Source organism: Durio zibethinus, chromosome 18 (assembly GCF_047325235.1).
Source record: "Durio zibethinus cultivar Kanyao isolate XHJ-2024 chromosome 18, ASM4732523v1, whole genome shotgun sequence".
Lineage (NCBI taxonomy): Eukaryota > Viridiplantae > Streptophyta > Magnoliopsida > Malvales > Malvaceae > Durio > Durio zibethinus.
Window position 1 is genome coordinate 11,170,540 of NC_143179.1, and position 20,993 is coordinate 11,191,532.

At 29.3% G+C, this 20,993-nt stretch overlaps 3 protein-coding genes across 15 annotated transcripts; 1 reads left to right on the forward strand and 2 right to left on the reverse strand.

Moving 5' to 3' along the window:
• Positions 1-6,808: 6,808 nt before the first annotated feature.
• On the forward strand, positions 6,809-9,922 carry LOC111299553 (ras-related protein RABB1b). The gene is made up of 6 exons (XM_022894791.2): positions 6,809-7,051; positions 7,170-7,309; positions 8,289-8,371; positions 8,735-8,939; positions 9,070-9,138; positions 9,558-9,922. The coding sequence occupies exons 1-6, from the start codon at positions 7,006-7,008 to the stop codon at positions 9,651-9,653; spliced, it is 639 nt and encodes a 212-aa protein (XP_022750526.2). The 5' UTR covers positions 6,809-7,005; the 3' UTR covers positions 9,654-9,922.
• Positions 9,923-10,398: 476 nt separating this feature from the next.
• On the reverse strand, positions 10,399-13,679 carry LOC111299556 (uncharacterized). Of its 5 annotated transcripts, none has more exons than XM_089747511.1 (3): positions 13,540-13,679; positions 11,125-11,514; positions 10,399-10,623 (listed from the first exon to the last, which is right to left on the reverse strand). In XM_089747511.1, the coding sequence occupies exons 2-3, from the start codon at positions 11,478-11,480 to the stop codon at positions 10,590-10,592; spliced, it is 390 nt and encodes a 129-aa protein (XP_089603637.1). In that variant the 5' UTR covers positions 11,481-11,514; positions 13,540-13,679; the 3' UTR covers positions 10,399-10,589. The 5 variants fall into 5 exon arrangements, with proteins under 5 accessions (XP_089603637.1, XP_022750534.1, XP_022750533.1 ...); XM_022894799.2 differs by lacking the exon at positions 10,399-10,623 and adding an exon at positions 10,746-10,996; XM_022894798.2 differs by lacking the exon at positions 10,399-10,623 and adding an exon at positions 10,746-11,031.
• LOC111299554 (E3 ubiquitin-protein ligase RGLG2-like) lies at positions 13,501-17,240 on the reverse strand. 9 transcript variants are annotated; one of them, XM_089747508.1, is made up of 13 exons: positions 17,110-17,240; positions 16,670-16,921; positions 16,147-16,476; positions 15,885-15,969; positions 15,665-15,805; positions 15,469-15,582; positions 15,281-15,378; positions 14,909-14,988; positions 14,724-14,829; positions 14,474-14,601; positions 14,137-14,374; positions 13,887-13,943; positions 13,501-13,799 (listed from the first exon to the last, which is right to left on the reverse strand). In XM_089747508.1, the coding sequence occupies exons 3-13, from the start codon at positions 16,435-16,437 to the stop codon at positions 13,716-13,718; spliced, it is 1,422 nt and encodes a 473-aa protein (XP_089603634.1). In that variant the 5' UTR covers positions 16,438-16,476; positions 16,670-16,921; positions 17,110-17,240; the 3' UTR covers positions 13,501-13,715. The 9 variants fall into 9 exon arrangements, with proteins under 9 accessions (XP_089603634.1, XP_089603632.1, XP_089603631.1 ...); XM_089747506.1 differs by having other exon boundaries at positions 16,147-16,480; XM_089747505.1 differs by having other exon boundaries at positions 16,147-16,529.
• Positions 17,241-20,993: the final 3,753 nt, after the last annotated feature.

Sequence of the window (20,993 nt, forward strand, 5' to 3'; positions counted from 1 at the left end):
TCTTTGTCGAGTTGAGTTTAATTGTAGGATCAAAATTATATCAAATATTGAAATTTGTAATTATTTTTATAATATAATATTTAATTTTTATCAATCGGTGATCATTTTGATTTAATTTATAAAAATTTAAACTTAATTTGTAAAATATTATCTATTTTAACTTAAAAATTTTATAATTTTATTCTATAAAAAATATTTTATAAATTTAAATTTAAATTTTTACATATATATATTATTATATTTATATATTCTTTTAATATGAAATTAAAAGCATCACATTTGATCACTTTATGCGTTAACCATGTTGGCATATGATTTTCCAGGCTAGAGAGGAATGGTCTATGTTGACAACTAGATAAAGTAATAGAAGCAAGATGTAGGGGTGTGCAGTCGGTTAATTTGGTTAATTCGGTCTAAAAAAATCAATAACCGAATTAACCGATATTATTTTATTAGTAACCGAACCGACCAACAAAATTTTAACTAATCGATTTAACCGAACCATCAAAAATCGGTTCGATTCGATTAGTTCGGTTAAATAACCGAATTTTTCATCATTTTTTCTCTTGTTTTGAACAATTATTTAGCTACAAATTCAATATAATAAAACTCAAATTGACATACCATTCAAACTAAATCACTAAAGAATTTAATAATTTCTACAATATTTTACAAGAAAAAAGACAAATAAATACTCATTTAAACTTATTTAATCAAAATAAATTAAATAATAAGTTTTAAAAAGTATTACTTTAACATATATCAAATAACCAACAAAGCCATCAATACATAATAATTGTTATTTCAACACATAAACAAGTTTTCAAGGATCAACAAGCCAACTTAAAAAAGCAAATCAAGCAAATATGCATCTCATAACTTTGGTGCAAAACATAAAAGACATTTTAAGTTGACAAATTGAGCTAACAACTCATACAAAACATAAAACAAGACAAGAACACTCCGAGTTGACAAATGGATATAAAAGTTCATAAAAAAACATAAAACAAGCTAATTAAAGGACATTCCAAGTTCTAACAGCATTCTTCATACATGAACCCCATAACTTTGGTGCACATCCTTCATTTTTTCCTAAAATGTTAAAAAGATTAAAACCTTAATTAGTTGTCAATGAATACAATAAATATTTTTTAAATGTAAATATTCATAGAAATTAATAATGAAATTACCTCAAAAGGTCCATGCACCTTTGTTTTAATCAATTACTGGATCTAAGGTAATTTTTGACAAATCTAAAAATATATAAACAAAAAATAACAAAAGTAAGCTTTAAACAAATAAAAAAATAAAAAATAATAATCCTTAAAAAATAAATGATAGTATAAATAAAATATTACCTAAATCCATTTTGTCAAGCTGTATCAAATCATCTTCAGGTTGAAATGAATCAAGATTAGAAGATCTACGTAACCAATCTTGAGCACAAATAAGGGCTTGCACAATTTTAGGAGTTAAAGAGCTCCTATATGCATCAAGCACACGACCACCAGTGCTAAAAGTAGATTCGGAAGCAACTGTGGATATAAGAATTGCTAACACATCACGAGCTAGATGGGAAAGGATAGAAAACCTATGGCTATTAAGTTTCCACCAAATTAAAACATCAAAGTCATCACTATTATCATCATCAGGCTCTTCACTCAAATATTTAGCCAATTTTGATTTATGTTCATCTTTGCCATGTTCAATCCTATACCTCTTGTACTTGGACTTAAAGCTTTCCTTTTTTTTTTGTCGTTCCATTTCCACTTTCATCATCGGTGGGCTGTGACATTTAGCTCACTTGACTACTTTCACCAACTTGCTCAGACTGAAGTTCTAACATTCTTTTGTATTCATTAAATAAGTTTTCTATTGCTTGTTGTACTTTTTTAATCACCAATGAAGCTTCATCAGAAGAATACATTTTCATGAAGCAATATTCAACAAAAGGAAACTTTTTTGAAGGATCAAGAAGAGAAGCAATATAAACCAACATATTCATCTTCTCTATATTTCTCCAATACTTATCATATTTATCCTTCATTCTCTTTGCCATTGCATTCAACTCAACATCAGGATTTAATTGCCATTCTCGCAAAGTGGAATAAACATCACATATATCATCATGAAAAGTATTAGATGTGACGTAAAAAGTACCTGAAACTTTCACGGTGAGATCATAAAATTGTTGCAAGAAAAGGTAAAACTTCCTAACAATTGCCCAATCATTTTGATCGGATACCCCATCTCTCATCAAAAGCTCACTTCTATAATAAGGATCAACATCATCAAATGCATCAAATGCCCTTTCAAACTTTTGAGCTGCATCCAACATCAAATAAGTAGAATTCCATCTAGTGCTAACATCCAAACACAATAAACTTTTACTTTGAATATGTTCATTCACAATACACTCTTTAAACTTAGCTAACCTGGAAGGTGATTATCTCACATATCTTATTGCCCCTCTAACACGAGCAATTGTTTCATTCATTTCCTTCAATCCATCACAAACAATAAGATTAACAATATGTGCAATGCATCTTAAATGAAGATATTTGCCTCCCAAAATACTAGTTCCAGCATTGTTAAATTTTTTCCTCAAATATGCAATTGCAACATCATTAAAACTAGCATTATCAACTGTAACAGTAAAAATTTTATCAATCCCCCAATCACGCAAACATTTTTCAACTACCTTACCAATAGCTTCACCTTTGTGACTAGAAATGGGATAAAAATTTAATATCTTTTTGTTTAGTTTCCAATCTTTGTCTATGAAGTGAGTCGTAAGACACATATAATTGACCCTTTGTAATGAAGTCCATGTATCAATGGTAAGAGATACTCTTGTAAAAGATGATTTCATGAATTACTTCAAATGAGTCTTTTCATCAATATAAAGCTGATAGCAATCCCTAGCAACTGTCTATTGTGATGGTACACGAAATCTAAGACATGCAACTGACATGCAATGCCTAAATCCTTCCGACTTCACAAATCTAAATGGTAACTCATTCAGAATGATCATTTTAGCTACAGCTTTTCTAACAGCATCTTGATTAAATTTCCAAGTGCCTAAAGATTCCACTCCTCCTGACGGCAACACCAATTCTGTTTGAGTACCATTATCCCCACTAACACGAGGAACCTTTTTACAAGAATTCATGTGATTCTTTAAAGCGGTGGTTCCATTCTTTTTAGGATCAGCAAAAAATTCTCTGTCACAATAATTACACCTAGCTTTACGATTACCTTTCTCATTAACAAATTTAGTAAAGTGGTCCCATCCCTCTGACCACGGCTTAGATGCTCGTCTCATCACTTTGAAATTTGCAGTTGCACTTTTTGTTGCCTCATCATATGCAGAAAGTTGAGAGGCCAATTGTGTTTGATTAGTTGTAGAATCCAAAATCATATCATTCACTTCATTTGACATCTTCAAAAAAAAAAAAGCAAGTGATCAAATTATATCCAAACAATAAAAAATAAACAATTGAATTATATTAAAATAATAAATAAAAATAAAATTATATTCAAATAATGAAAAAATAATAAAGTAATATTCACACAATTATTGAACACATTGGATTTCAAATAATGAAATAGTTTGTTAATCAAACTATATATTAGTTGCTTATTTTATTAACAAACAATGTAAGTGTCTAGCATAGTTTAGGCTAATTTATTTTAACTTTTAATTTAAGTATCTAGCATAATTTAAAAGTGCTAGATCTGGTAAGAAAGTTAAAACTTAAAAGTGCTAGATCTCTGACAATAGATTTCTTTAAATTCTTTATTCCCGAATAGTTGTGTTTTAAATTTATTTCTCTATGTATACATCCAGTATTTACACACTCTACTTCAAGGTGTAAATCACTTAAACTATTTTTATCTTTCGCTTGTGAGTTGTGGGACCATTCTTGAATCGCCTTAGTCCACATCATTACCATGTTGCCATACCATGAGTCATCCTTAAATTACCAAAAGAAAGCAACAAAATTTGCATTTATTAAAGCTGCAGCTCATTTCATAACCAAATGATCTCATCAATCCTTTGATTTCATTTCTTCTCATTCATTCCAAGTGTGTTCTTCACACTTTCCACAGCACCCTGAGCCATGCCCTTCATTTGCTCTCCAGTCTGCAACAGTAGAAATTCCTATTTCATTAGTTTCAACCAAAGCTCAAAATAACGTTAACTTTATCAATTGTCTGTTTAATGTACCCTAAAATGAGGTATTATTATTATTATTGAAAAGCAAAAGAATTGATGAAAGAGAATGACAGATAAAGAAGAAACCTGCTGAAGGAAACCAATAGTCTGCTGCAGGAAACCAGCAGTCTGCTGCAGAAAACTAGTAGTTTGCTGCTGTCTTTGCTGAACAGACTCTTGAGCTGATTGAGTAGCATTTGTTGCCTGGTCTCTAGCTGCATTTGCAGTATCCTTATAATTGCAGAGCTTGAATTCTGCTTGGGGAATAGACTTAACTAAATCAGTAGATAAAATTCATCAATCTGAGAAAGATGTGCTTTACCACACATTAATTGGTTTCCCCAGTCAGCCTCCATGCTAAAAAATAGCATTTTCTTTTACTTTTTCTTGAGTCCACTGTCCATATCGTCTTAGTCCGAATAGTTGTTGCTTTCTTTTGGTAATTTAACGAAGCAAGTCGAAACTGGCAGAAACTGTTATTAAAAATCTTGCTCCCTTCATTTTTATAAGTTAAAGTGCTTTCTTCGACTAAAAGGAGTATTTTCACAGTTTGTTACAGATACTATAAATCCAACATGGGGCGTGAAAGGTTTTGACTTTTGATCCTTTTGTTCCAGAACCTAGTCAATCAACTGGAGGAGTAAACAAGCCACTGAAAGTTCTAGACCTATTCCTTCCAGGCTAGAGATAATGTCCATCTATCGAATCACTCTAAACAAGTAAACAACAAAAGCTACTGAAAAATACCAGCAAAAAAAACATTACCGTGGGCATACCTTGGGGCTGAGGTTTGGTTGTTTGGGTTATGCTTTAGCTTAAAACATACAGGAAGAATACAGCTCTAAACATCACGCTAAAAGAAAAAATAAAGGTTACTAAGATTTAAGAACTTACGATGGCGTCTTGGGCAGATTGATCTCTACAACTGTGGATCTTGTGTAGCAAATTAGATGGAGCAAGAGATTATGAGGCAAGTAGCCAAGCAAGAGAGTAAGAGGGAGGCAAAGATGCAAGAGATTGAAAGAGAGCAAACTGCAAAGGGCAGAGACACAGTAAGCTGCAACAGAGGAAGAGCAAAGAGCAGAAAGGGAAACGGCTGGGTGGATGAGTTATAAAAAAGGTAAGTTAAATTTAGGTTTTTTTAAAGAGAATTTACATATTTACCCTTAATTATTATAAGATCAGTTAATTCGGTTATCAATTTTAAAAATCGATAACCGATCGATTTAACTAATTTAACCGATCTTAAAATCGATTACAATCGAAAATCGATTAAATCGAACCGAAATGACCATATTTCATAATTTCGGTCGATTAAATCGATTAGAGTCGATATATGCTCACCCCTAGCAAGATGGATGGGGGGATTGAGACTGAATTGGATCAAAGCATACGATCGATATTTAATGAGACATTAACGATAAGGATGGTGATGATTTAAGTGAGATTTGATTTGAATTTTTTTAGATATTTTATAATATTATAAAATTTTAAATTTTGATTTAAATTTAAATTTAAATTTTATTCTATTTAATTTATTTGATTGAAATTGAATTAAATTTATTGATTTGTTTTTATTTTGTTTATTAATTTTTAAAATTTTAAATTTTTTATTTTTATATATTATTTTAATATAAAATTTTAATATATTTAAATAAATTTTGATATAAATTTATTATTTTTATTTTATAAAAATTTAAAATATATATAATTCAATTCGATTTTTTTATTTTTTATTTTCTAATCCAAATTTAATATATATTTAATATCTAAATTTTAATTTAAATTAGATAAAAAAATTGATCCAACCTAACACTATAATTTCTAATCAATTTTTAATTTTTTTTATTTTTTTTTCTCACCCCTAAGTTAATTGTTGGGGCTTGAAGGATCTGACCTTTAAAATGTGAGCAAGATGCCTTCCATTTCATGGCTAACATAGACCTTTAAAATCTTCTGTTTCTTTCTTTCATTTTTCTTCTCAAATGCCTAACCAAACCCAATATTCCTTCAATATTTCTCTAGGAATTTTCATTATAATACATCTATATTGGAAAATCAACACCATTTTATTCTTCATGTTTTTCAATTTGAATTTACAACTTTTAATTTTGACGTTTTTCAAAATTAAATTATTAAATTATATAATTTATACCTAAATTTGAGTTTAATTCATATAATCACTCTTTAAAAAATGTAATCTAATAAGGTTAGAATTCAATTTTTTTTTTATTTTCATACTTTTTTTTGTAAAAAAATACACCCAAATTATGAAATTGGCAATCCAAAATTAGCATCCATGTTTATTTTTAATCATAAAAGGTTTTAATGGACCAAATTCAAGATATAATAAATGTGAATATGCTTATCCATAATTAAAATTTTAAATTAAATAATCAACAATTATGTGATTTATTTTTAGAGCATAAAATAAAGGTTGGATTCTTAAATTTTTTTATTTGAATTTAAAAAAAAAAGTAATAAAAATTAAAAAAAAAAAAAAGGGAAAAGCAAGTATTTTAAAGTATAATAATTAAAGAGAGAACAAGGTTAAAAAGGCTATTACATAAGCGTTCAATTATCCGCATCCAAAGAAAATAAAACAAAAAGCCTCTCAATTTTTTCGAACCAACGCAAAACTTGAAAGAAGCTGCGACAAACGGATAACTTGTCGGTTAATCAAACGCCACCGTATCTCTTTCTTCTATATACATTCCTCTCCCTCGCTCTTCCCCAAAATATTTCCATAGAAAGCGAAGAAGCTTCAAACGACGACGTAGAGAACTATGTCTTACGATTATCTTTTCAAGTACATAATCATCGGTGACACTGGTAGCCTTTCTCTCTGTTTGAAAATCCCAATCTGGGTTTTTTTTATTTTTATTATTATTGTTTAGAAATAGTTTCAGCTTTTTAAAATTTTTATGGGTTTTGATTGGGTGTGATGCAGGCGTAGGGAAATCATGTTTGCTTTTGCAATTTACGGACAAGAGATTTCAACCTGTTCATGATCTAACCATCGGTGTTGAGTTCGGTGCTCGGATGGTCACCATAGATGGCCGACCCATCAAGCTTCAGATTTGGGATACTGTAAAATCCTCACTTTTAAACCTTTTTTTTCACTTTGTTGGGTTGTTTGGGGTATTAAAAGTTTAAATTTTTTAGCTGTGGCATATGAATAATTTAGTTATATAAGCCAAAGAGAGTGTTGGGAAAGATCTTAGATTCTGTAAAAATCATGACTTTTATGTTTAAATTTTGTATTTTTATGTTTTCTATGGCTGTTTAGCGAAAAGGGTATTTGAAAGTAATGAATTTTGGTGAGAAGGGTAATAAAATTTAAATTTCTTAGCTGTGGCATATGAATAATTTAGGTATAGGAGCCAAAGAGAGTGTTGGGAAAGATTTTAGATTCTGTAAAAATCATGACTTTTATGTTTAAAGTTTCTATTTTTATGTTTTCTATGGCTGTTTAGCAAAAAGGGTATTTGAAAGTAATGAATGTTGGCTGTTGGGTATGGAAGAATTTAGGTTTAAGGCAAAAGAAGATGATGACAGGTAATATGGATTTATTTTGGGGTAGAATTTGGTGGGAATTGAAATTCATTTTAAGTGGAAAAGTGTGCAGTTGTTTTTTGTTTGATTGGTATTGAGTTGGTTTAATGGTTTGAATATCGTAGGATTGGTGAGTGAACAGACGAGAGGGGAAAGCTTTTGAACTCAGTAATCTTGTAAGGAAAGGCATAAGTTAGTCCTTGTAACGACTTGTTTTATAGGAAATTATGTTCTCGGCGGTATTGTACACATTAGGTATTTGTTAAGTTGTTTTGTAGGAAGTCTGCCTTCTTTCATAAAAGGGAGACTACCTTGAAGAGTTAGTAATTCCTTTGTTGGTTGCTTTCTACTTAGGGAATGATGAACCAACGAAACTTAGCTTATTAATGCATTTAATGGCATATTTTATCTGATCTCAATTATAAGTGTTTTTTCGGTTGTGTGATCAATTTTTTGTTTCATTGCTCATTGATTTGATGGATTTGAGCAAGAGCTTTTATTGCTTATATTTCAGGCTGGGCAAGAATCATTTAGGTCCATCACCAGATCTTACTATAGAGGAGCAGCAGGGGCTCTTCTGGTCTATGATATAACCAGGTGAGAGACGAAATTGTCTTTGGGTGTGGAATTATATGGTATTATTTGCAAGGTAGTGGAGATTTGTAAAACAAGGTTGTGGTGTGCAAACATGCTTAAATAATGAATGTGGAAGAGGTGAAGTTTACACCTCCTGCATCTCACTATTGTAGCTTTTCCTTCTAGATTTTTCCTTTCCCTTGGAATTAAGCAACTGCTTAATCTAATTTCCTCTGGGTTAGAATGCTAAGACCAATTTTTTTCTTTTATTATACGACTTTCAGAGCTTATAAAACATATCTGTGTTGCCCTTTTCTGGTGAAATCTAGTTCTGGCACATTTGAATTTTCTTCTACTGAACTGAAAATTTGTACTCTTGACCAGGAGAGAGACATTTAATCATCTAGCAAGCTGGTTGGAAGATGCACGACAGCATGCAAATCCCAACATGACAATCATGCTAATTGGGAACAAGTGTGATCTTTCTCACAGGAGGGCTGTTAGCAAAGAAGAGGGTGAACAGTTTGCAAAGGAAAATGGGCTTTTGTTCTTGGAAGCATCTGCGAGAACAGCTCAAAATGTTGAGGAGGTAAGTTTTACCCCTTAAGTAGCACATCAAATTGTTTATATCTAGTGTTATCTGTATAGTTGGAATTTATAATGTTTTCTTCATTCCTCTTAATGAATGCTTTTATCTAAATTACTGAATCATCTTGTAGGCCTTCATAAAGACTGCTGCAAAGATCCTTCAAAACATTCAGGAAGGAGTCTTTGATGTATCCAATGAGGTAATAATCAAAGCCACTTTTATTTTAGGGATATCTAGAACCAAAGATTCATTATATTTCTTTCTTTAATTCATCATGCTAGAATTAAAGTAACTCGATAGTAATACTATTGATTATAGATTTAGACATGGGCTATCACTCCCCATGTAGAAGATTGGCATTGTTTCAGGTGATCTACTGGGCAATCCGGCCATCCAAAATTTTGGCTCTTCTTAATACCCCTAGAAACTAAAGAAAGCCATGATTTAGATGGTTCAAATTTTGTATGGGAGGGTTGATAAACTTGTGTAATGTGGTTTAAACCAAGAATTAGCTTTCATTAATTGAGAGACGAGTTCAGCTTGATTAATTTTCCTTTCATCACAACTCTAAAGTACGTCTCACTTAAAAAAAAAGCCTTTGCTTTGAAATTTTTGCAGTCATCTGGTATCAAGATTGGCTATGGCCGTGCCCAAGGTCCATCAAGTGCAAGAGATGGAACAGTTGCTCAGAGTGGTGGCTGTTGTGGTTCATAGAATGGAAACAATCTTTTACACGTATTTGATCCTTCTGTCCAATTCATTTCTACATCACATTGCTTTGATGAATATAATCCTTAAAGGTGTTGTTGAACTTAGCAAGAAAACTGAACTTATAGAGCTAGTCTTTTCTTTTCTTTTCTGTTCTTTGTACTGAACTAGGAATCCATATGTTACAACTCATTTTAATTTAATTTGAATCATTTGCACTGTAACATATAAACGAATTTTATCCCGTAATGTTTCCCAGTGTTTACATCCTTACCTTTAATAGATGCTTGATGAACTGATAACAAAAACATGGAAGTAACATTATTTAAAATTTTAGTAAAAATGTAATGAGTTTGATAAGAATAAGAAAATTTATTCTATATTTGGTATGTGGATATTCACTATATTTTTTGTATTATATACGTAATTCACAACGTATAAATGATTTATTTAGTGCCACAATTAGTTCTATTTCAAGAACCATTGGTTTTGCCAAGTGCCAAATCTTTTTTGTTGGGATTAGTTTTGGTAATTTCAATTACGGTACGGTGATATTAAAAATAATACGAATAAAATATGTGAAGATGATATAATTTAAAATTTTAATAAAAATTATAAATTGATTTAAAAAAATAAAAAATATATATTTCATATTTTTATGTTTAAATAAATTATAATACGTAATTTTTATATAAAATATTATATAAATATATAAATTATTAATATTTTATTTAATATAAATACACAAATTATCAACTGGGGTGACCTTGACTTTTAAATCCCATCCTCCAAACTTCAAGCAGATCACATGATTTCCTTGAGTTTACATGTTGACAACTAGTAATGGTTTCCACACCTCCACGATGGACATTCAATGCTTCTTGTTTGTGACAGAAATCCGGACACATCTCACTTAATGTTGGAATTTATTTTAGTTGTACATCACTTTTCAATGCTCACTAACACCATTTCCTGGCTGTTACTCAAAGCATTTAAGTAAAAATTTCATGGTTGGCTGTTATTCAATTTTAACTGGTACACAACTGTCAGAGTTATGTTTAACTTAACATTCACCCATTTGCTTAAAGAACTGTGAATTGGAATGCCACATGCAACATAAAGAAATTGCAATTGATTCATGAATAAACTACATGGGTAATTTTGATTTGTACTAAGGGAATTAACATAGAAATCTTTTCCAGAAATTGCATCTTTTCTTTGATTAAATTCTGTAACGTATTTTCCCAGATTCATATTGTAAAGATCCCTTTGTTTGCAGTCCAATCCTGGATTGAAAAAAGTGGGTTGCAAATAGTAATAGCTAGTAGCTACCCTATATCAGTCAAGATCTGGGAGAAGGAAAAGCAGGAAAGACATTCAAAACCTAGAAAGAGAAGCTGAAAACTTCAGTTTTTAATATTAAAGACAATAAAAAAAGTAAATAAAAAAAAATCAAGCAATCCTAGGGAGAGAGTACCTGGAAGGCAAGCCTTTAAGGCCAGGGCCTTTACAAGATTTTTCAAAGCATTTCATGGTGGTAGGATTGACTTGAATGAACATATAGTTTCCAGCAAAAAGATCACCAAAATGAGCCTTACTTTCTTTCAATCTCTGCATCAACTTTGCAAATGAAAGCCTGACCAGCTTAACTTTCCTCTTCAAGAATCTTTTCAAACTTGGAACCTTCAACCTGAATCTTCTCCTAACGGGTATCTTTTTCAGCCTGTACCAGGCTCTTGATCTCCCAATCAATGTCTCTGCTATTTCATCAACATCAAGCTCATTACCTTCATGTCTCAATCTCTGGTAAGAAAACTTGGCAGTTGAGGCCATCTCTCAATAGTACACTTGGGAACTTTTCAGAAAGCTGAACAATGAACAAAAAACAAAAAACCCAGATAAGTTTGTGAAGGAAAAGGTGGCTAGTCTCTCTGAATGGATAAGTAATTTGATTGGAATATGAGCTTTTCGGTTCCTCCTAAATATACATGGTTGGTTTCGCTGAAACAGTTGGGTGCATTAACTGCAGATGCAGAGGCAGGTCATTTTGGGAGTTTACATCATTTCTTTGCCCATCATTTAGCGTAAATAATATAATAATGATATTAAAATAATCTTTTATCATTTAGACTTAATTTTATGATTATTATAAAATGGCTAAAGGTTGATGTTTACACTCTACGGTTCATGTTTTGCTCATATGTTTAATTTTTACTTTCCTTTTTCATCCATGTAAAACATATAACTGAATTTATGAGATTCATTGATTGTATTCTTTTGAATGGATAATTAACATTCCAAAATATACAAAATTTTTAATTTGTTTGAAGTTTAAATTTTATTGTCTATAATTTTATATTTTATTTTCATATTACCAATTTATATATATATAAATTAAAAAAAAAAGATTTATTTAATAAATTTTATAACAAATATTTTGTATTTATAATTTATTAACGAACTTCAAAAAGTGTCGTTAAGATTTTTTTTTTTTTTTTGGCCAACCATAAGACACTAGTTAATAATAAAAAAAAACATCATCCTTCCTCTTATATTGTAACCATTGCCATAGCCAACAAATAATAAATAGGTTGGATCTCAATATATTTGTTAAAGTAAATTATTTTATATCTAATAAATATTTAATTTTTTATAATTTTATATTTTGATTGAATCTCTTTATTTATTATTAATTAATTTTGAGTTGAATACTTAACATAATATTAAAATTAAAATTTCTTTTTCATTATCCTTTTCGATAATAAATTTTTTTTATCTCTACCTACAAAAGATATGGACCTATAATCTTATATTCATATTAAACTATTTCACTAATTGCCAAGTTATTTTGAGTTAAATACTTTTTTTATACGAAAAGCTATTAAATGAAAGCCATCAGATGTGATTATCTTCAAAATTATTCTACAGAGTAGAATTAAATTCTCCATCAGCCACTATCAAGACTTGAGAAACTTGAAAAAAAAAAATACACTTGGGGTCACAAGAATTAAAATTTACTAATAATAAGTTTAGAATCTCAGATGTAATTAACAGTTTTATTGTAAAGAACAGGACTTTAATTTTTTTTTTAATAAATTATACATTCAAGATTTTACTTAAACTTAATCGATACTTAAATTTAAGTTTTTCATTAAATAATCTTAAAGAATTTAATCTTTTTCATCAGTAGTACATTCTTTTAAATGATACATTTAAAATTTTACTTTCACAATACTTTCAAGATTTTATTAAGATTTTTTATTTGAACAATCTTAAAGAAGCACTGATTATCTAAATGTAGCATTTAAAATTTTATTTTTGAAATAATTCCGAGATTCTATTAAGATTTAGTTGAAGATTGAATTATTTGAAGCATAAGAATGAGACAACCACAGACCTGAAAGCAACCCAAGGTTCAAATTTAAGTGATAGCATCAACCAATGCCTAATTTCTGTCAAACTACAACCAGAAATAGACCTAATTTATATCCCAATAACTCTAAATTTCTTCATAAACCCAACAATTCATATATTTATGTCATATAAAATATTAAAATTTATATATTTATATTATATTTTACGTAAAAATTAGATATCATAATTTACTTCGACATGAACACAAAATATTTTTTATTTTATTAAATTTATATATATCTATTATTAAAATTTTAAACAGTTTCACTTTTATATTTTATTTTTATATCTTATTTATGTCGTATTACCATATCACGTTTTAGATTTCTAAGTCTAGTTATGCACTATATAGTAAAATTAAACTAATTTATTAAATTTCCATTAGCTTCTCAGCTTTTCATGTGGTCAAATATATCGAAGGAGCATTGATCATAATTCATAAGGGCAACAAGGAGGAACAAATGAAATAATCAAATACCAGAAATGTACAGAGAATTCAAGCCAAAAAAGAATCTACAAAGCATGATGAGATCCCTTCCTTGGGTCACAGGCACCAGAAACTGACTTCATCAGACCTACACTATTTGCATATTCTCAATAACAAATTTAACAAGGAAAGATGGGCAAAGATGATTTTAAAAGAAAAAAAAAAAATCAGAAGTAGAGCTTGATTTTCGTTTGGATTGGACTTCGACATATTGGACAGGTTTCGAGGTCTTTCGAACATTCTTCACAGGTCTGAGAGAATAAAAATCAGGTAATATTATGTCAGCACCTTCCTTTGTACACCAAGAACTGAAAAGAAACAGAATTAGAGGCATTTACCTGATGTCCACAACCAAATGCCATGTCTTTCGAGTTACTAAGGCAAATGGGACAAAGCTGTTCGAAAAAACAGCAAAGGAATATATTAGCTTTCGAGATAAATAACCAAATATAGAAGAATTGAGGCATCCAGAAATAGGCAGTTGGTCTTGCTCTTTTCGGATTTCAGTTCAAAGTTGAACGCTAAGGCGGCTTGTTGTTAATAGAAGATATATCGACTAACTGAACAACTACATCAAAATTCTCATACCTGACTATCATAAGTAGAACTTGGAGCTGGGGGAGTTGAGCTGACAGGACTAGTATCTTCAGGATAAGGAGGGACGGTTGCTTGGAAACGGGTAGGATGAGTTGGTTTTGAGCTGCTGAAAGATGCTGAACCATATTGGAAACTAGTAGAATAGGAAGGTTTCGAGCTGTTGAAAGATGCCTCACCATATGCAGGAGGAGGTAGGGGAACTCTCTCAGGAACATTTCCCTTTCGACCACTGCACAACAAATAAATTGTAAATCACCATCAAAACTTGAGTTGCAAAAGGGTATTATAAAAAAACCTTTCAAATGACCAACACAGAACGAATTTTTACCCCAGAATATTAAGCTCAATGGTTGCTTTGTACTGTGAAGGCATCTCCATTAAAGCAGCTAGAGCAAATTCTGTCTCCTTTCGAGATGGGGCTGTATTCTTTGACATAATCTCCGTGAAATTCACAAACTAAGAGGAAGAGAGAAGCAAAAGCAGAAAAACCTTAATAACTGAAGCATGATGATAATGCCATATGAACAAAAGACAGATGATATCTAACATGAAACATCTTGCATGCACACAGAATTTACCTGAAAATTATCAAATGCTCGAGCAGGAATGTTATCATCAAACTCCTTCATCATGTCCCAAGGTCCATCTCCAACACCAACCAATATAATCGACAGAGGAAGCTTGCTGTAATATAAGAAACAAGTAAGAAAGAAAATGGTTGCACACAGAAAAAAATGGATGAAAAAGGTTACGTCATGTTCACCTTGCTTGCACTATGGCATCAACAGTCTTCTTCTCTTGTGGACTTAGCTGGCCACGCTGAGTATCAATGCTTCTAGTTACCTGAAACAACCATCAGCATTTATAATGTTAAACCTATATGAAACTATAGTAAATCCTACTGAACCATCATAAAAAAGTTAATAACAATAGTAATAATGCATTGCAAAAAAAAAAATCATAAGTGGTACAGTAAACCATCATGCCAGCATTTTTTTATTCATTTTATTCCCATGCCAATACTAACACAAGTTTCCTTTCTGCTCATTTTTGCTTTCAAGCTAATCACTTGAGTAGTAAATCTAGTTCTCAAAAACCTAAATGAAGTAAAATCCACACATACAGAGCAAAATACCTGGCCATCAGCAATTATCACTAACACATGGTACTGGCCACCGCTCTGCTCAACAATGGTCATAGCCATTTCAATGATAGGAGCAAATGATGTTGGTCCTGGCAAGAAATTGTAATAATTTTATTTGATTGGATAAGCTTCAAAAAGTAACTCAAACAAACGATGAAAAACAGGAGTGTAAAGGAAACCTGCGAGTCGTAGATGAGGCACAATTTCTCTATAGCTGCTTAACACTTCCTCAAATCCATTACAAAATCTCTCATCTGGGTAGAAACTGAAGACATCTTGGTCATGCGTCGATGCTGCCAACAAATATAAGTAATTCTTAGCATCTGCATTTAAATATATAGGCATCCTGATAGGAAAAACAAATTAAATACGAACCATCACCAAATCCAAAACAAGGAATTAAATTATCCTCATCAAAGGCAGCTAAGGTCTTCCCAATGATTGATATTGCTTGTTCATAGGGATTTAAACCATGTCCAATGTGGTGCAAACTTTTTCTATTGAATGATCTCTTCCCTACAAAACAGACCAGATTCAGCAAGTTCTGCTATGGCTAATAACATAGATTACCAGCAATTAAGAAGTAGATCTTAACCTGTCCACTCGTTGCTCTTTGTGAAATCAATACCAACAATGAGATTGGAAGATTCAAGACCAGCATTAGCAAGAGCCTCCGTAACCTAAAATCAAGTAAATCATTCATGTCACCTTAAAATTTCCTTCATCATCTTGACCATCAACAATAGAAAATAAACAACTGAATAAGATTAAGCAGCAATTACCAAATTGTCTGGGGAAAAGAAGAAAGCATAAATAAAAACAAACTTCGAATAAAATGAAGCAATGTAGATATTAACCTGATCTAAGGAGTTGTAATTGTCTGCAATTCTCGAATACCTCCTCTGTATTGTCTTTTTAGCACTGCCATGGTCTTGCAAAGGTGGATGATATTGCGGCTCTTGTTGTGAAGGCGGATAATACTGCGGTTCTGGTTGTGAGTGCAGATAATACTGTGGGGACGCATAGCTATGCTGAGGCGCATGACTCGGGCTTTCTTGACCATATGATGACTGAGGATACCCATAATGAGAATTCCATGAAGATGAATTCTGCCTCCAACTTCCCTCCCTTGAACTACTACCCCCCATCAACCCAAGAAATTCACAATTCCTAGCAAAAACTGCTTCCTTCCTCCACAAACCAATCAACCAAATATAAGATTACCCGAAAACGAATGGCCCTGATATAAATGCAATCCACCAATAAACAAGAAGAAGAAACCAACAAAGAATGACAATTAAGGAATGAAATCTCCAAACAAATCTTTTCTAAAACCCTTTTCACTATATCAATACAACAAACAAATCTATCAAACCATACCAGTCAAAACCAAAACAAAACAATCAGATAATATCTTATCTAGACTTCTCTCCTCAAGAATGCAATGGAAAACGTCAGAAACCAACAAAAAATCAAAACCCCATCAAAGCAAGCATTCCAAATATATACAAGGAAGCAAGAAAATTAAAACCTAAATGGATATCTAGTATTCAGACTTTTGAAGAAAGTTCAAATTTTTCGTCGCCCAAAACTGGAGACCAATTCACAAACGTAAGCTTCCCCGTTACCGACCTTAAAACAACCAAAGAAGAGACAAAGAAAAAGAAAAGTAAAACGGCGGCTGCGGTCAACGAAACGCTAAGAAACATCTCGGCGATTGTTAATTGCTTAATACAAAAAAAAAAAAGAAACACGTTTTCAATATCTAACGCTTAAAGTAAACAATTTCTGGAACTGGGGTCAAAGAGAAATTACCATACCTTGGATTGAAGCAGGGGAATTTGCAGGGTGGCAGAGCGTCAATGGAAGATCTGGTATCTTTTTTTGCTTTTGAAATTTGAGATTAGAGTGATAATAATAATAATTAACAAGCCTTGGAATGGAAAAGTATACAATCTTTTTCCATGTTTGCTGTATTTTTTTATGGCCTCACGTGGAAGTTGCGCATTTTGGAAGTTATCTGAGTTCTTCCTCTACACTCAATGAGTCATGTCAATCCTCTACCTGTCCCCGCTTCAATAGAAAACTCCTTTATCCACTCGTAGAAAATAAATTCCGAGGGTCGCATGGTAATATTTCCGTTTTCTATCATTTTTATATTTCAGTTTTTTTTTAAATTAAAAATAAAAATATATTTTATAGTTATTTTTATTTTTTATTTTTAAAAATTGAAAATAAAATTTTGAAAATTTTCGAAAATTATTAAAAATAAAAAAATTGTGTTTTTAATTTTTTAAAAAAATAATTTGACACTATTATCATACTATCACTATTTACAAAAATTACAATTAAATTGTTACAGTGACGATATAATTATTATATTAATAAATAATATTTTTATTATATAAATATTATATTAAGAAATAATACATTAATAAATATTATTATATTTATTATATAAAATATCATATTAATAAATAATATTTTAATAAATAATACTTTAATCTATCTTGGAGTGAAAAAAATGAAAAATTCAAAAATAATATTTTTGATGTGAGTGGCTGCCAAATGGGAATTGTTTAGACAGTGATTTTGGTTAAATCCTGGAATTTAGGACTTAAATTATGGAGAAGTTGAGATTGGATTTCTTAGATTTGAGTATGAATATATTGTTTAAATTTGGTAATCTAAATTACGAGATAATAATATAATATAAATAAAAAATATGAAAATGACATAATTTAAAATTTTAATAAAAATTATAAATAAATTTAATAAAATTAAAAATATATATTATATTTTTTTATTGATATAAAATATGATATATAATTTTTATATAAAATACGATATAAATATATAAATTATTAATATTTTATATAATATAAATATACAAATTATTAAATCTATTATTATTCAAAATCCTCTTTGATTTCCTTATCTAGAAATTACTTTTCCCTTCTCTACATTGGTCAAAGCTTATATATGGTCAATGAATTGAAAAAAAAAAAAATATATATATATATAAGAAAATATCTCTTATTACACATTAAAATTTAAGTTTTTGAAATTTAATTTTATTAATTAGTTTGACTCGAAGAATGAAAAATATAACATTAATGATTAAGATTTAATGTCTAATAATTTTAAATAAAAAACAATAAATAAAAAATTTTGAATCATGTTGAAAAATAAAATAAAAAAATCTTTTTCATCTATTGATTTAGTGGCTAAGGAGATTTTATAAAAATATAGAAGTCTTGGTTTCAAACCAATATCTCCTCTCTCTTTTTCTTTGGAAGGGTTATGCCCTTTCCTACGTAAAAATAAAAAATAAAAAATAGAAAACAACATATGAAAGATTTTAGTTTATTAAAACAATTGAAATTGGAGATTTAAAAGTCAAAATTAATTCTATAAAAAAAAAGGGAAAAAAAACCAGTTTGATCACATCATTGAGTTAACTAGTCAAATGTAACTAAGTTGACAACTTATAAAAGCCCATGGAATATTGGAGCATTGAAAGTTTTATGAGAATAAATGTTGGGTTAATTTAAATAAGTTTTTGTCATATATATTAACTATTTTGTGGCATGCTAAGTTTGTGCTCTTTGAAATGGAAATTGTTGAAAAAAAATAACACAAGTCATACAAGAAGAAGACTCGAAGAAGCAACAATCCATGATATCAGCTCATATATCATTATCATATATGCAGATGCAATATATTTTTATAAGAATGGGTGTTGAAAGATTTATGGTTCAAATTCGAAACTTTTTAATTTTAAAATTAATTTCAATATTATTGAATTAATAATTCATTAGTGCAATTCTTGATTGTTTATTCATGATTTTTCTGGAAGCATTAATCCATTTCTAATTAGCACCAAATTCTTGAAAACCAAATTAAAATTTTCTCCTGTTGAAAATAAAACTATCATTTTATTTTTTATATATTGATGCTTGGAATTTAGGAGTGAGCAAAAATTGGTTTGAACTAATTAGATGGATTGAAATTTAGTGAATTCGGTTAATTTAGTTTGATCTATTTGATTTTGGTTACAATAGATTTTTTGATCAGTTAAATTATTAACTTGGTTAGTTTTTTATTATTAAAATTGATAATCAAATTAATCAAATTAATCGACTTTCTAATAAGTAAAAGTAAAAAAATTGAAATGACTATTTTTATTTATTTTTTTATTGTAAAATATTGTGAAAATTATTAACTTCTTTAGTGATATAGTTTGAATGATATTTGAATTTGAGTTTTGTTGAATTGAATTTATAATTAAATAATTATTCATAACAAAAAAAAAAGAAAAGTTTAGTTATATAACTGAACTAACTAAACCAAATTAATTTTGTTTAATTCAATTATCATCAATTATTTAAAAATTTTAAATCGATTCAATTATTTATTAAATGAAAGTCAATTAATTCAATTATTAATTTTTTTAAATTGAATCGACTAATTGTTTACCTCATTAAAATTCATCCAAACATGTGTAATAAATTTAAAAATTGATTAAAAATCCTTGTAAATCAATAACTAATTAATATATTTACCAAAAAGAAAGGTGAAAAAAATACAATAGGAATTCCTACAAGCTTTTCAATTATTTCAAGTGTTAGTGAGTAAATAGTTAAAAATGGTTTATGCCAAAGGGGTGTCACCATCAACTTTTTTCAGCAAAGTTTTAAAAGCATATGCTCCTTATTAATTATCAAGATAATGATAATAAAATATGATGAATAAGATCTTTAATATTCGGACAATAAGTAGATATTCTTACATCTAAATTGGACTAGGTCCACAAATTGAATAGATAACTTGATTCATGGATATACCTAAATAGAAAACAATATTGGGTGTACAAGATTGAAATACTCCAAAATATTTATTTTTCTCTCTTGATAAATCTTCAAAGTTATCATTATTTAATTTCCTATTTGTTTATATAATTATAAAGTAAGGAGAGATTCTTTTGAACCAAAACAAATTGACATTAAAAAAAAAGCAATGAAGTTATTTACTATGATTATTGTACAATTAAAATAAAAAAATGCAATATAAAATAGATTTTAAATTTTCAATCAATATGTTAATAATTATGTTATAATTTATCTAACTATAAATTTTCAACCATCTCTTCACATTGTTAGGCTACCAAGCTTGATACTTACCATAAATAATAGTAGTAAATAATTAATGTACTAAACTATGAAAAAAAAAGTAATAGTAGTAATACTTAAGGTTGTAAATTTTGATGCATTTATGGATTTAAGATGGCCCTAAATAATAAATTAAGGAAATCACTAATCTTCCTAATTTAGTAAAAATTATATGAATAATTCATGAATTTTAATTAAAGTCATTAATTTTTCATAAATAATAAGTTTTTAACAAATATTTAGTACCTAGAATTATTTTCCAATTTAGAATAACTTATGACACAAATCCCTTTTCAATCATAAATTACTTTCAAAATAAGAAAATTTTCTTTGAATTTTTGTTTCAATAATTGATAAATGATATTTTAGTAAAAAAAAAATTTCAAACTCATTTTTTTAAATGAAAAATTAAAAATAAATTGTCATTAATTAAATCTAACAATTAACTAATCAATAATCTTTGTTTTTTTGGCCAAAATCAACAAAACTTGAGATTTTATGTTCACATCTCATCATGTGTGAATTTGCTATAA

What these genes read in the sequence shown, in the direction of transcription:
- LOC111299554 (XM_022894792.2), bottom strand. An exon ending in ATTACAACTCCTTAGATCAG is followed by an intron (nt 15,970 to 16,146) that starts GTTAATATCTAC and finishes ACTTGATTTTAG; the next exon opens with GTTACGGAGGCTCTTGCTAA. An exon ending in AAAGAGCAACGAGTGGACAG is followed by an intron (nt 15,806 to 15,884) that starts GTTAAGATCTAC and finishes TCTGTTTTGTAG; the next exon opens with GGAAGAGATCATTCAATAGA.
- LOC111299553 (XM_022894791.2), top strand. Translation starts at nt 7,006, where the DNA reads ATGTCTTACGATTATCTTTTCAAGTACATAATCATCGGTGACACTG. An exon ending in CTGGTCTATGATATAACCAG is followed by an intron (nt 8,372 to 8,734) that starts GTGAGAGACGAA and finishes ACTCTTGACCAG; the next exon opens with GAGAGAGACATTTAATCATC. An exon ending in TCTTTGATGTATCCAATGAG is followed by an intron (nt 9,139 to 9,557) that starts GTAATAATCAAA and finishes AAATTTTTGCAG; the next exon opens with TCATCTGGTATCAAGATTGG.
- LOC111299556 (XM_089747511.1), bottom strand. Translation starts at nt 11,480, where the DNA reads ATGGCCTCAACTGCCAAGTTTTCTTACCAGAGATTGAGACATGAAGGT. An exon ending in CTTAAAGGCTTGCCTTCCAG is followed by an intron (nt 10,624 to 11,124) that starts GTACTCTCTCCC and finishes TTTGAGTAACAG; the next exon opens with CCAGGAAATGGTGTTAGTGA.